Source organism: Orcinus orca, chromosome 6, assembly GCF_937001465.1.
Source record: "Orcinus orca chromosome 6, mOrcOrc1.1, whole genome shotgun sequence".
Lineage (NCBI taxonomy): Eukaryota > Metazoa > Chordata > Mammalia > Artiodactyla > Delphinidae > Orcinus > Orcinus orca.
The window spans coordinates 19540492-19556743 of record NC_064564.1 but is presented as its reverse complement, the minus strand read 5'-3'; the positions used below and the strand labels follow the sequence as shown (position 1 = coordinate 19556743).

At 40.3% G+C, this 16252-nt stretch overlaps 1 protein-coding gene across 9 annotated transcripts in view; it reads left to right on the top strand.

The window, feature by feature from the left end:
• The window catches only part of LOC117201633 (alpha/beta hydrolase domain-containing protein 17B-like), a 48500-nt gene extending 35897 nt beyond the window's left edge, over window positions 1-12603 (top strand). For 6 of the 9 annotated variants that reach the window (XR_007478208.1, XR_004483689.2, XR_004483684.2 and 3 more), the window contains one exon: window positions 6-1768. Coding sequence is in view for 1 of the 9 variants with exons in the window: in XM_049711684.1 (XP_049567641.1) it covers window positions 11993-12493 (501 nt within the window). In the remaining 8 variants the exon portion in view is untranslated. Of the gene's footprint in view, window positions 1-5; window positions 1769-5508; window positions 5716-9711 lie in introns of those variants that run through there. The other 3 variants (XR_007478209.1, XM_049711684.1, XR_007478210.1) reach the window with 3 other exon arrangements.
• Window positions 12604-16252: the final 3649 nt, after the last annotated feature.

The window sequence follows — 16252 nt, the reverse complement described above, 5'->3', positions numbered from 1 at the left end:
AACAGGTAAGTAACCACCTTCAAACAGCCAGGGGGTCTCTCTAAAGCTGCCAGGACCATATGTAGAGTTTTAATGGCAACAGGCCACTGATACATTTTTCTTCCATTCCACCTGGGGAAAAATCCCCCAAGCCCACTTTACTCTGAGGCCAATGGACAGATATGCGAAGGTCCACCTGTCAGTGTGGGCTGCTGGAGGGAGGACGTGGCTACTGAGTGTCTCAGAGCTGACTGCACGGAAGACAGCCCAGGCCTGGCTCTCTCATCACACATAGGACCAGGACAGGTCTGCCCACCCAGCCTGAGCCTCCCTGTGTGGCATCGCCAAGCTGGGGGCTATTTCCTCCCTTGCAGACCTGGAAGCAGTGAGTCTGACAGTGACAGCAATCTGCCCTGACAATCAGGTATGAACACAGGTGGGAAGACCGAAACACCTGCCCCTTCCCGTGAGTACTGGGGCAGACGTGCAGCAGTGACGCCCCTTCCAGAAGCAAGGACACCTTCTTACCCCTTTGGTGACATTTGCCTCTTGTAGAAGGGGCACTGCCCCGGGAAGGGCACATGCCTTAGATCATATAGTCGCAGGCAGTGGGGGACTCTTGGTCTGTGGCTCTAACCCACAGCTTTGCCCATTGGGCCACACCACCCCGCTACTGCCTGTCACCTGTGCTATCATCAGCTCCAAGTGCTCTATCTAGAAAGTGCTTCTCTCTCATTCTCCCTTTTCTTTTTTTTGTTCCCTGGGTCTATTTGTTTTTGTTTGTTTCTTGTTTATTTTGTTCCAGGCACCCTTGTTGGGGAAGTAGACCAGGGAGGCCCCAGATACCCGGGCTGGGTGGACTGCTATCTCTGGTTGACACATCTGCCTGCAGGGCTCGCTCCTCCCTCACAGCTGGCAGCTGCCCACCGGGAGATGGCTGCGGCTTGGAATCTGCAGCGGCCCAGCTGAGGGCTGGCTCCCCGCCCCTGCAGGTGGTGGAGATGACGCCTCTGGAGTGCCAAGCCTCCCCCACATCACCCCAACACACGCAGGGCCCTACAGCCCATTTCTTCTCTCCTCCTGTGGTTTCTTCTTGCTGCTGTTTGGTCAAGAAGAGAGGAAAGACCCCGAGGCTGCACCCTGTTATTAGGCGACAGTCATTTACATCCTCGAGCTCTAAGTCAGGGGTCAGGAATGAACCCAAAAGTAGGCATCGCTGGGGAGAACTGAGCACACCTGCTCTGGTTTGGGCAGGGCAGGCGGAGGTGGACGTGGAGCTCAAGACCCTTCCCGTCTGCCTCCCGTGCCTCAGTTTCCCCATCTGAACCATCTTCTCCAAAACAACTTACTGCTCTCAGAGCAGAAAAATTGGAAGAACCTGAAATATTTAAAGAAAAAAATCACCCACAATTCTGCCATTAATATCTTGCTGTTTTCATCTATCTTTTTCATATAACTGAATCACCCTGCCTATGCAATGATGGACCCTGTTTTTAAACAACAACCTTTCCATAATGAACAAGTCATACATGTTCATTATGGAACATTCAGAAAATTCAAACACAAAGAAGGAAAATGACTTTTTGCTGCTCCCTTGAGAAATAACAAACAGTAATGTTTTGATGTTGTCTTTCTGGTCTTTTTAATAAGCATGATATACCAAAAGGAAAAATAACGCACAGTATTCACACTTTCCATACTTTTGGGCAACTTTTCCTTTTTCCCTTAACTCAGCGTGAATAATTTTTATATTATTATATGTTCTTTTGCCTCATTTATGATGACAGAACATACAGATGTGCTCTATTTTATTTAACCAATCTCTATTGTTAGTCCTTTGGTTTGGTTCCAATTTTTCCCCATCAATAACTGGGCTAATTGTAGCTAAATGTTTCCCCCAGTTCTGTATTAACACCTCTGAATACCCTAGGCCTGGCACCCTCATAGATTATGGGGAGATCGTGCCTGATAACATGTCTGAAATTACTTTGAGAAATATGTACATTGCTGCACATCTGTGAAGGGTTATTGTTTGTCAGTTAATTCAGGGAGTAGGTGGTGTTGGTGGAAACGGTGCATGTATTAAGCAAAGAATAATCATAAAATCAGACACTTAACATGGTACTTCCCGTGTGCCAGGTACTGTTCCAAGAGCTTCACATTATTTTTAACGTGCTTAATTCTTAAAACAACCCTATGAGGTGAGTACTATTAATTGACCTACATTTAATTTTTTAATTTATTTTACTGAAGTATAGTTGATTTACAAGGCTGTGTTAATTTCTGTTGTACAGCAAAGCGATTCAGATATATATAGATATATTCTTTTCCATTCTGGTTTATCACAGGATAAACAACTATTGAATATAGTTCCCTGTGCTATACAATAGGACCTTGTTGTTTATCCATCCTATATATAATAGTTTGCATCTGCTAATCCCAAACTCCTACTCCATCCCTCCCCCACCCCACCCCCCCTTGGCAACCACAAGTCTGATCTCTATGTCTGTGAGTCTGTTTCTGTTTCACAGATAAGTTCATTCGTGTCATATTTTAGATTCCACATATAAGTGATATCATATGATAGTTGTCTTTCTCTTTCTGACTTACTTTACTTAGTACGATGGCATTATTTCATTCTTTTTATGGCTAAGTAATATTCCATTGTATATATGTGCCACATCTTCTTTATCCATTCATCTGCTGATGGACATTTAGGCTGTTTCCACATCTTGGCTATTGTGAACAGTGCTGCTATGAACATAGAGGTTCATGTATCTTTTTGAATTATAGTTTTGTCTGGATATATGCCCAGGAGTGGGGTTGTTGGATCATAGGGCAACTCTATTTTTAGGTTTTTGTGGAAACTCCATACTGTTCTCCACGGTGGCTGCATAAATTTACATTCCCACCAACAATGTAGGAAGATTCCTTTTTCTCCACACTCTCCCTAGCATTTGTTATTCGTATTTTTTCATGATGGCCATTCTGACCAGTGTGGGGTGGTCCCTCATTATAGTTTTAATTTTCAAAATCAAAATCTCTAATAATTAGAGATGTTGAGTATCTTTTCATGTGCCTGTTGGCCCTCTGTATGTCTTTGGAGAAATGTCTATTTAGGCCTTCTGCCCATTTTTCAATTGGGTTGTTTGTTTCTTTGTTGTTGAGTTGTATGAGCTTAATTAACTTGGCTTTTAGATGAGGAAATTGAGGCACAGAGAGGTTGAGTGTCTTGCCCAAGGTCACAGAACTAGGAAGTGGTGGAGCTGGGATTCTAAGCCAGTCTGGCTTCCAAGTCTCTGCATGTAACCCTCTCTTAAGAAGCCAGTCCCCCTGAGTGTGGGCAACTGGGAAATGGGGGGGTAGTGGTAGGGTAGGTATGAACCATGATTTTAGTGCACCCATGGAGTCCCACGTGATGGTAATAGGCACCTGACCCAGCATACCTTAAGGGAGCTCATCAGCCTTCAGGCTCTGCCTCAAAGATCAGAGCACTTGGATAACAGCACAGAAGTGATTATTCAAAACGAGATGTTATCTTTTAAGGGACACTCTATATATAGGAATAAAATGACGTGATGTGTTTTGTTTGCTTCGAAATAACGCTGGTTGGGGGCAGGGTGGGGGGGGTGCATAATGAACAGATGGAGTGTAAGTAATGCAAAATCAGCTGTGAGTTGAATTTGTTGAAGCTGAGTGGTCTGACTGACTGGTGGGTCTATGGGGGCTCTCTCTTCTCTTGTATTTGCCGGAAATTTGCCATGCTAAAACATTTTAAAAACATCTCAAGTCATTAGATAGTTCATGAATGATATTTGAGGGGATATTCCAACCCACAGCGTAAAGTCTTTCTTTCTTTCTTTCTCGCTTTCTTTCTTTCTTTCCCCCGGTATTGATCAGTTTGCAGAAACATCCCCAAAGGGTCCAGCTCTTCACTGAGAATGTATGGCATGAGAGTTAGAGGTTTGTTCATTCATTCAAGAACTATATCTTCATCTTGAGCACAGGGATGAGCTGTGAGGGATATGGCTGAGTTAGGGAGAAAATATACACAAAGGAAATGTTAACCACACAAGGGAAGCATTCAGCAAATGTCTCAAACCTTAGCAGAAGCTAAGGGGGTAAGGGAGGAGGGTGTGGGTTGTGTCCCCCTGCGCAGGGCTTAGAGTTCCTGAGGGAGGGACAGCTGAGCCCGGAGCCTGGAGAGCTCTCTTTTTCCTCACTCCCATCCTTCCCAGCTGAGTGCCCTAGGACTCAGGACTGTACAAGGGCTCAGGACTCTACATTTTGCAAAGGGAGATTTAACTTTTCAGCTGGCTGAACCAAAGCAAGAAAGCACCTCTCTTTCAACACCATCTCTTATCCTTATATGGTGGCAAACTTTCTGACAAATCTGGCTGCTGTGTATTTTTTCAGTGACTTAATTTGCCAGGAGGGCTAGCAGTGTATGGTATGTACGTAATCTACTCCAAAATGGAGTTTACATTATAAGAGATAGATTAATACAGAACAAAGCCCCCCAGAAGGTGAGGTGGGCCGGGCCTACGGACAATGAACTAGTGGAAGAAACATCTGTGTGCTCCGGAAGATCCTAGGTCTCTTAGGATCACATGCTCATCTTCTACCAATGAAAGCTCAATGAGGTTCCACCCTCCCCCACTCCCTCGTCCTGCCTTCTCCCTCCCTTGAAAGAGAGTGTTTAGTTTCCGAATTAACTCACTATGGACTACGCCAGGATTTAGGGCAAAACAGAAAACTGAGATCCGGAGCTCTGTAATTAGGCCTCCTCGTGGATTTCAAGCAGGGCCGATCTGTGAATATGCCTGAATTTTCCGGTCTGGAGGCAGCAGGAGAGGGCTGATCAGACGCGGCTAGTGAGGCCCCCAGTTTTCCTGATCTGCCCCCCGCTGTTGTGGCATATGACCACAGCTCAAGAGCTGGGTCACCGCAGCCTCCTGCCCACGCCTGCGCAGTTGGCCTGGGGTGCTGACAGCACTGCTCCGTAGGGGAGGGAAAGGGAAAGGTGAGCCGGGAGGAGGGCATGCCAGGAGTCAGGCTCTCTGTGGATTAGAGGAGCTGCCAGGAGGGCCCGTTGGAGGCAGAGCCCAAGGGTACTAGGCTCAGAGTAATTGGGGTCCTGCGGTCCTGAGTTAATTTCCATCTTTCACAGACGGGCACACACGTTGGAATAGACAAGACAGAAATTTAAGCTGTCACTGCTCCCAGCCAATCCTAAGAAGCAAGACTGAAAGGCGGCAAAAGCTCAATTTCTCAAAAGCTGTCTACCGGGGCAGAGACCTATGCCTGGAACAAGGCACCTCCCAAAGTGATGCAGCCTGGGGTTTCTTCACTGATGGGCAGGCACTCACTTTTCCTGGGCACAGAAGTTTTCGTGGCACCCATAATTCCACTACCTGGATTCTTCCAGTTTTTACATGGAACGGCCTTTTTCCCCCCTTATTCTTGGCTTTAAAGACTCCTCCCAAATTTCACCAGTCTGCTAGGAGTTTTTTTTTTTTTTTTTTGCAGTACGCGGGCCTCTCACTGTTGTGGCCTCTCCCGTTGAGGAGCACCGGCTCCGGACGTGCAGGCTCAGTGGCCATGGCTCACGGGTCCAGCTGCTCCGCGGCATGTGGGATCTTCCCGGACCGGGGCACGAACCCATGTCCCCTGCATCGGCAGGCGGACTCTCAACCACTGCGCCACCAGGGAAGCCCTAGGAGTTCATTTTTACCGGTGAGATCTGTTCTCTTGCTTACGTGAAAAGGACCAAAACTATTTCCTGATGACAAGGCCAAATAGCTGTAGCTTGAGTCTGTTATCTCAAACCTGAATGTAACCTGAGGTGCATTCATTTTAAAAAAATGCCAAGTAAGGAATGAGGTTCTCCCAACTTACTGCACTGGTCAGATGCAACCTGGAGAATTATGTTAACTTCTGCATTTCACCTTTAAGAGAAATGTTGGCTATTTTATAATACTTCCAGAGGAGAGATCAAGAACTATGTCCCAAAAGGACTGTTCAGGAATGACAAGTCTGTGGAAGATAAAACTGAAGGGGACAGGAGAACCAGCTCCAAAGCAGTGAAGGCCAATGTTGGCACAAAAAAGCAGAACCAGGGCAAAGGGTGGGGGAGGGATATGCTGGGAGACAGATTTTGACTTTATAGCAGCCAGAGCCTTCTAATAATTAGGCTATTTAAACATGGGAAGGGCTCAGGGAGGTAGTGAGTCAAGGCCTAGTCAGACAGTAGCCAAGCAGTGGCTGGACAGCCACTCCTAGGAGAAGTGCTACAGGGGGACTCCTGCATTGGGCAGGAAAGATTCTGTTATTTTATAACTCTCTGAAATGTAGGTCCTATACATCATAAATTAGATTAGGGGATAGACTACAAAATTTCAGTGGCTTCTTAAAAACATTTAGAGTTTTGTTTATAGAAATGAAGAATGAATGAAAGTAAAAAAATGAAAACCATGGGTCATTTTTGTAGGCTCCTTTCAGCATTTTGATTTCATGTGTGTTTGTGTTCCTCTTAATTTCAGATCCTGTTTTCTTTCTTTGACTTCTACCTATATGTCCTTATATTCTCTCTATCTCTCCTTTTACACAGAAGATTTTCATTTATTCCATGGGTGGTAGGTCTTTGGATCATATTGGAGGAATTTAAGGTCTGGTTATTTGGAAATGATTAGAGTAAAAAATCTATAATATCTTACCTAGCCTGGTGAGTGTTTCTTTGTACTTTTTCTCTCTTCTCCAACCACATCTTTTGGTCAAGACCACGTTTGTGTTTACGAAAAATCATTAGTGCTCATAATATTACAAGTAAAGGAAAAGAAAGTAGAATTGCCAGAAGGATTCCGGAGGAATACACATGCAAGTACAACCAAACTAATCTTGAAAAAAAAAAAAAGAAAAAGAAAAGAAAGAAATAATAAGGACTTTCCATAAAACTAGAATTGCATACACCATAATTACAATAATTGACATAATGCTGGGAAAATGACACTCATCGATTAAAACTGAAAAGTTCAGAAAGAGACTCAAATCAATATATAATGAAAGTCCCATTTAAAATCTGTAAGAAAAAAGGTGACTTTCATGAAATGATTAACTCTTTGGAAAAGAAGAGGGTCACCCCAAATTTCATAAATAAAACCATGGAAGACACCTGAAACATTGTAAATCAACTATACTTCAATAAAAAAATAATAAAAAAATAATAAAACCATGGAAGTACTGGGGAAAAGTATAGGTGAACATTTATATATTCTTTGGGGAAAAGACTCTTAAAAACAAAAAAACACCTAAGAAAGTACCTGAAATAAAAAATATTGATACATTTAATTTTAAAATGTCTGTGCCTCAAAACCACAATAAACCATATAGGCAAACAGCAAAACAAAAAGGAAAGTATTAACAACATACATGAAAAAAAGTTAATGTCATAATATATAAAAAGCTCTTACTAATCAATAAGATTAGGAGCATTGTCTCAATGGAGGACAGAGCAAAGCATGAGAATATAAATTAACTCAGAAGAAACACAAGTGTCCAATGAACATGTGGCAATTGAATCTTGAACTGATGGCAAATTAAAGCTATGAGATGCTATTTTTTTTTTTTTGTCTATCCATTGGACAACATACTTTTGTTTAATGTAAACATTTAGCATTGACTTCAGTTTGGGAAACAAGACATTCTCATATACTGATGTGTGTGAATTGATGCAACCTTTTGGGCAGCATACTTGGCAATATATCTCAGAAACCTTGAAAATATTCAGTCCTCTTTGACAAAGGAAGTCCACTTAGAAGAATTTTTTTCTAAAGAAATCACTAGGGCTGTATGCTAAGGGTCAGCTGTAGGAATGTTTGCATTGAGCAGAAACTAGAACCAATCTAAATGTCCAATGGTCCAATAGTGACCATTTAATCAATGTTGATATGTCCTATGTAGCCATTAAAAATGTTGTAGAAGACAATAAGTGCTGGAGAGGGTGTGGAGAAAAGGGAACCCTCCTACACTGTTGGTGGGAATGTAAATTGGTGCAGCCACTATGGAGAATGGTATGGAGGTTCCTCAAAAAACTGAAACTAGAGTTGCCCTATGATCCAGCAATCCCAGTCCTGGGCATGTATCCTGACAAAACTATAATTCAAAAAGTTACATGCACCCTTATGTTCATAGCGGCACTATTCACAATAGCCAAGATATGGAAACAGCCTAAATGTCCAACGACAGATGAATGGATAAAGAAGATGTGGTATATATATATATATATATATATATATATATATATATATATATATACACAAAGGAATACTACTCAGCCGTAAAAAAGAATGAAATAATGCCATTCGCAGCAACATGGATGGACCTAGAGATTATAATACTAAGTGAAGTAAGTCAGAAAGAGAAAGACAAATATCATATATCAGTTATCTGCAGAATCTAAAATACAACACAAATGAATTTATCTATTAAACAGAAACACACAGACGTAGACAACAAACTTGTGGTGGTCAAGGGGGAGGCGGCTGGGGGAGGGATGGAGTGGGAGTTTGGGATTAGCAGATGCAAACTATTATATATAGGATGGATAAACAACAAGGTCCTATTGTATAGCACGGGGAACTATATTCAATATACTATGATAAGTCATAATGGGAAATAATATGAAAAAGAATGTATATATATATATGTATAACTGAATCACTTTGCTGTAGAGCAGAAATTAATACAACATTGTAAATTAACTATACTTCAATAAAATTTTTAAAAAGTGCTGTAAAAGAACATGGAAAGATGTTCATAGTGTATGTTTCTGTATATTTCTGTTGCTGTTGTTGAAATAACTGTCATTTATTTATTTTGTTCAAGTTGGTTTGTTTTTTAAAAAATGGTGTAAACTTTGAGTAAAAGAAGTGAGATTTAGTCTGGAAGCTTAAAGGACTGGAGCAGAATTGTGGCTGCAGGGGGCCTTGGGTCTCAAACCATCCTCCTGGATACAACCGCAAAGCACTCAGCCTCTGGCCTGGAGAATTTCTGGCCACACACTGTGTTTTGCAAGCTCTGTGTTGGTGTTACATTGTGCACCAGGGGTGGAAGAATGGACTAAGGGTGAAGTGGAGCAGCTGGCAGCCCTCTTGGGAACTCCTCCCTGTCAGGTGGCTTCTGTTCCATGTCCTCCAAGCCTGGAGCTGTGCAAGGCCCTGGACGGTTAATCAAGTCAAATCCAAGAGCTGTCTCACCCTCTGGCTTATAGTAAACATGCCTTCAGGCACAAGTGCCCAAGAGCTGGACAGTGATGCCGGAGCAGGCACTGGGGAGCCAGCATCTTTTAGGAGAGACTCTTTGTTTTCCCCTCTCTTCCCCTTCCCTCCTCACCCCTCCCCTCTTCAGCCCTTTCCTCTTCTCCCCCGCTTCCCCCTTCCTTCCCATCCCCTTCTATATCCTCCTTTAGGGATAGGCCTGAGGCTAATACAGTTTGGGAGAGGAGAACCTCTTTAAGAAAACAAGTACACAATTATGAAATCAAATTCAAGTACAGGACCTTGAAAGGGTTCTGTCTCAGTGAGAGGCCTGAACTTAAGCTTCATAGGCTTCATGGTAAATCCACCTTTAATCCTGAATCTGGTTTTTATTGTTTGCATGGACTTCCTTTTAGCTTGTATTATGTATGTTTTCCTAAACTACGTTAAATATTGTTTTACATTTTTTTTTTTTTAGCGGTACGCGGGCCCCTCACTGTCGTGGTCTCTCCCGTTGTGGAGCACAGGCTCCGGACGCGCAGGCTCAGCGGCCATGGCTCACGGGCCCAGCCGCTCCGCGGCATGTGGAATCTTCCCGGACTGGGGCACGAACCCGCGTCCCCTGCATCGGCAGGCGGACTCTCAACCACTGAGCCACCAGGGAAACCCTGTTTTACATATTTTTAAGCTTTATGTAAATACCATTTATGTAAATGGTATTCTCCGTGAAATTTTTATACAGATTGTTTTTCTTACTCAACATTACATTTGGGAAATTTATCCATATTGATACGCATAACTTTAGTTTCTTTTAATTGCTATATTCCATCACGTGACTCAGAATGTATCTACTCTCCTGCTGCAGTTTTTCAGTAAAAACAGCAGATTATAAAACAAAAGCAGGTTGTAAATGTGCGCGCGCGCGCGCGCGCGCGCGCGCACACACACACACACACACACACACACACTGCAGAGCAAGTAAATAAGTGTCATTTGTTGTAAGACTAGAATAGAACTAGGTCTATATGATATAGACAGCATTTCAATTCAGCAGGCAAAAATGGACTACTTAATAAATTGTATTGAGAGAATTGGCTATATGTAGACAAAATAAATAAAAGCAAATCTCTAACTTACATGATACACAAAATTATAATTTAGATGAATTAAAAACCTGAACCCTCAGAATACAAATTTTAAAGTATTAGGGAAAAAAGTATAGGAAATATCATTATGATCCCATGGAAAGGGGAACCCTAAATAAGTCATGGAAAGCAAAACTCATATAGTAAAAGACCGAACAATTTAAATTAAATTACTGAATAAATATCATCTAAGTTGTAAAAAAAGGAACTATATAATAAAAAATACCCTAACATAGAAAATAAACTTATGGTTACCAAAGAGGAAAGGCAGGGGAAGGGATAAAGTAGGAGTTTGGGATTAAAATGTACATGCTAATGTATATAAAATAGATAACCAACAAGGGCCTACTGTACAGTGCAGGGAACTATATTCAATATCTTGTAATAACCTATAACAGAAAAGAATCTGGAAAAAAAAATATATGTATAATTGAATCATTTTGCTGTACGTCTGAAACTAACACAACATTGTAAATCAACTATATTTCAATAAAAGTTTTTAAAAAAAATACCAAAATTTTTTTAAAAAGACACCCCAAACAACATGAAAGACAAGCTGAAGACTGGGAGAAAAATTTGCAACTTATGTAAAAAAGAATGAATATAACAGATATATGTGGGGAAAAAAAAACAAGCACCCTTTAGAAAAATGAGCAAAGGATATGAATAGGCAATTCATAAAAGAGGAAAAACATGTAAGAAGACGCTCAAACACAGTTTTTATCAGGCAACTACTAATGAAAAAGTTGAAGAGATGCTGTTTTACACCTAATGTACTGACCACTTGGAAATGTCTGGTAGGTGAAGGGTCACTGAGACTGCTGGGAAGTGGGAACTTCTCGATTCCATTTTCATACTCCAAGATGATGCAGCCCCTTGAGAGGCAACGTGGGCATAACCTTGGATCCACAATTCCTTCTTGTAGGAATTTAGAATCTTGAAATATGGAAAAGACACATAAGACATTTACTGCAACATTGTTGGAGTTAGAGAAAAATTGTTAACAATCCTAAGTATCCACTGAAAGGAGAGGATAATAAGTAAAATACGGTATAGCCATACAATGGAATACTATTCAGCAGTTAAAACAAATTCACTTGATCAATATATTAACACGATTAGATTTCCAAAACACTGGTAAATCGCAAACTCATACTTATAGTATGATGCCTTTTATGTAAATGCAACACACAAATACATCAACATATTGTACGATTATAAGATTCTGGAAGGAAGCACACCAAACTCCCAAGAGTGGTTGGTCACTTGGACGGAAGGAAAGGTCAGGGATTTTTGAGAGGTGGTCAATGAGAAATTTAGTTTTATATATGATGCTCTAATTTTGTTTAAAAGGTGCATGCATTTATGTAGTTCTTGTTCAATTAAAATAATTTAAAAGATAAAAGATTAGAAGGATGTATGTTCACAGTGATAACTCTTGGAATGAAATTATAAATTTTACCTTGTTCTTTTTTCTTATCTGTGTTTCCTAAAATGTCCACAATGTTTGCCCATCACATTTGTAATAAGAAACCAATTATTGGGAGAAGCCACTCCCGATAGCGTCTGGGTTTTTGAGAAGATTCTCTGTTGGTTCGGTGAAGGGGAGAGAAGATGAATAATCTTTCATTTAGTGAGCTATGTTGCCTCTGCTGCTGTCCACCTTGTCCAGGGAAAATTGCTTCAAAATTAGCATTTTTGCCACCTGACCCAACTTACGCGCTGATGTGTGATGAAAGTGGAAGCCGCTGGACGTTACGCCTATCAGAACGAGCAGACTGGCAATATTCTTCTAGAGAAAAAGATGCTATTGAGTGTTTCACGACTAGAACCAGTAAAGGCAACAGAATTGCCTGCATGTTTGTGCGTTGCTCACCCAATGCCAAATACACTTCACTCTTTTCACACGGAAATGCTGTTGATCTTGGTCAGATGAGTGGCTTTTACGTAGGACTGGGATCACGGATTAATTGTAATATATTCTCATATGATTATTCTGGATATGGTGCAAGTTCTGGGAAACCAACAGAGAAGAACCTCTATGCAGACATAGAAGCTTCTTGGCTTGCTCTTAGGACAAGATATGGCATTCGCCCTGAAAATATGATTATATAAGGCCATATATATATATATATATATATATGTGATTATATATGGCCATATATATATATGGCCAAAGTATAGGGACAGTACCATCTGTGGATCTTGCTGCTTGGTATGAGAGCTCTGCTGTTATTCTTCATTCTCCTTTGACCTCAGGAATGTCAGTCGCTTTTCCTGAAACCAAGAAGACCTACTGTTTTGATGCATTCCCAAACATCGACAAAATCTCTAAGATTACCTCTCCAGTATTAATAATTCATGGGACTGGAGATGAAGTCATTGACTTTTCACATGACCTCGCATTGTTTGAGCGTCGCCAAAGACCTGTGGAGCCTCTGTGGGTTGAAGGGGCAGGTCACAATGATGTGGAACTTTATGGACAGTATCTTGAAAGATTGAAACAGTTTGTGTCACAGGAACTGGTAAATTTGTAAAATATTCTGAAGATTTGCATACTGGGGTTTCTTTCTTGCTGAACTGCACTCTTTGGTAAATAACATAAAACCTGAAGGTTTTGTTTGCAAATCAGTCAGTTGCCTTCATAAATGTACAGGTAATGATTTGTTAACAGACTTAATGAAGGTTTTAATTACCAAACTAGAAACTGCAAATAACAGTATCACGCAGTCAGGCTGTGTAATTTATATTTTTTCTGTGACTTTTTTTTTAAACATCAAGATGAGTACTGTATGAAATTTTAATTCTATAAGATCAAATGCTATGAAAGTATTGCCAAATGCTTTTGCATATCAGAAACAAATTTATAAATTTTTTTTTTTTTTTTTTTTTGGTGGTACGCGGGCCTCTCACTGTTGTGGCCTCTCCTGTTGCGGAGCACAGGCTCCAGATGTGCAGGCTCAGCGGCCATGGCTCATGGGCCCAGCCGCTCCACGGCATGTGGGATCCTCCCGGACCGGGGCATGAACCCGTGTCCCCTGCATCGGCAGGCGGACTCTCGACCACTGCGCCACCAGGGAAGCCCTATAAATATTTTTAAAACATCTCAATATACTAAATCTTATCCTGGTATACAAATGTAATATTCTTTCAATAAAAAGCTGTATATCTAAAACAATTCAAGTGCTCAGAATAAACTGTGTGAAAACATGCAAGTTCACTAAAGATGACCTAAACCCTGTTGTACAGGGATAGAGATTTAAAGGTTATTTTATTGTAAAATACATTGAATTTTCTGTATTCCCTGGTTATCATACATTTTCTCCTTTAAAAAAAATGATGTAAGTCTTAATTTTTATGCCATTTGTTAATTTACCCACTAGTTACCTTGTAAATGAGAAGTCACAATAGCACTGAACTTTAACTAGTTTTGATTTAAAAGTTTGGTACTGTGAGGCAACAACTTAAAATTTTCATTTTAGTCATTTAAAAGGCATTTAGAGCTTCAAGAATAATTTTGTACGCAATGTTGTTTTAAATTCTGACTAATCTCGTAGAAATGCAATACTGTCACTATTAGAAATCCTGAAATTCTATTAGATGTTCTTTAAGACCACACACAGACTGGCTATTTGATCCCTTTTCACTTTGACTCTTTTTAAGAATAGGACCTGTTGTTTTGGATTACCACCTGAGAATTTCCTGGATTTACTCCTGGATGCAGGAGATAAGAAAACGTTTAATTCATAACTTTTATATTAACGAATGTAGTGCAAAAAATAAAGCTCACACAAAAACTAAGTTGCCTTTCCTTGAATGAATCCTGCTTGAATAAAACAATGAAAGAAAAATAAAATGAATGGTATGTAATCTAATTCGTAAATGAATGATTATTGAAATAATGCACACTGTGGATATATTTTAAGACCTTATGTAGTTTTAATTGTTCTGCTTGTTCTGTGGTTATGTCTAAGACTATAGTGTATGATTCTCTTCAAAGTATATCAAGTATTGTGAATGCTTTAGTTCAGATGTGTCAAATTAACAGTAAAACAATAATATGCCACTCAAAAAAAAAAAAAAAGAAACCAGTTATTCGTCAAGGATTGCTGGAAGTTCAAAAATTCTTAAAAAGTTAAGAATATACCCTTATATTCTTTAAATATACACTTTTAAATATACCCTCCCTGTCCCACCCCCCAACTTAAATACATAGCACTGTGTTTGGGAAGAGTGGCAGGTTTTAATGCAAAATTAGGTAATTCCCCGAAGTCTGGAAGTATAGAAAAAGGTTCTGGGAATCGTTTAGCTTGGTTCAGGGGGTTCTAGGCAAAGGGCTCTTGTTTTTTACTCACCGATGTTCCATTAACCAGGACACTCCAGGGACTTGACTTAAGATTTACTGACAATAAATATTTAACTACAGTTAAACTTAGCTACTTTCTGGGAGTGAGTTTTCTCAGCTGGCTGAGAGTTTTCATCTCTCTTACATTTTTACATTGTAATGATTTGGGGTAGAAAAATTTCTAGAATGTTTTACGTACTTTTCTGCCTTCTTAAACAGAACACAGAGTATCTAGTTTCAGTTTTCCCAACTTTGCTCTTTCTAAAGCTTGCCACATGACACACTTATCAGAATCTGTCTATAGCAACACCCTCTTTCCTGCTAATGGCTGTAGAAGTTAACTTCTTGGAATTGTTTGTAAAATAATCAGTGTGCGGTGCTCACACTAAGAGGATTCCCTAAGATAAAAGAACACACAAACTTCATGGCATCTATTTTGGCTGTTTCACACGCCCCCTTTTATTCCCCCTCCCCCACTTTCTTGTTTTCAGTAATGTTCTAAAGTGCTGGCCTCAAGTCTGGAAGGTGGTACAGGTAGAAAAGAAAGAGCAGCATTATTTATTGCAAAACTGTGATCTCTAGCAATGTCAAAGCTTTTGCTATTGGCACAGAGCTCTTGCCACAGAACTGAGTTGCCCATAGATGAAATGTGTGAATAACCCTAAATTAAGACAGAAACCGTAACCTTATAGCAGTTATACAGTATCTACTAGAAGATTTTGTGGCTTTACACAAGAATTTCCCAAGATACAGAAGGTGACTATTCATGAAGCCTTTGTAAGTAACAGCCTTATACATCTGAGAAAAATAGGGTTTGTATAGAGCTGGGTCTATAATCTCAGGCCTACTCTTTGCAAAACCAGAAGGGGGAAGGGAAGGGAGGGTATAAAACGTAGCCACATACAGGGAACTTTCCTCAACATAATAAAGGCCATATATGACAAACCCGCAGCCAACATCGTCCTCAATGGTGGAAAACTGAAAGCATTTCCACTAAGATCAGGAACAAGACAAGGTTGCCCACTCTCACCACTCTTATTCAACATAGTTTTGGAAGTTTTAGCCACAGCAATCAGAGAAGAAAAGGAAATAAAAGGAATCCAAATCGGAAAAGAAGAAGTAAAGCTGTCACTGTTTGCAGATGACATGATCCTATACATAGAGAACCCTAAAGATGCTACCAGAAAACTATGAGAGCTAATCAATGAATTTGATAAAGTAGCAGGATACAAAATTAATGCACAGAAATCTCTGGCATTCCTATACACTAATGATGAAATATCTGAAAGTGAAATCAAGAAAACACTCCCGTTTACCACTGCAACAAAAAGAATAAAATATCTAGGAATAAACCTACCTAAGGAGACAAAAGACCTGTATGCAGAAAATTATAAGACACTGATGAAAGAAATTAAAGATGATACAAATAGATGGAGAGATATACCATGTTCTTGGATTGGAAGAATCAACATTGTGAAAATGACTCTACTACCCAAAGCAATCTACAGATTCAATGCAATCCCTATCAA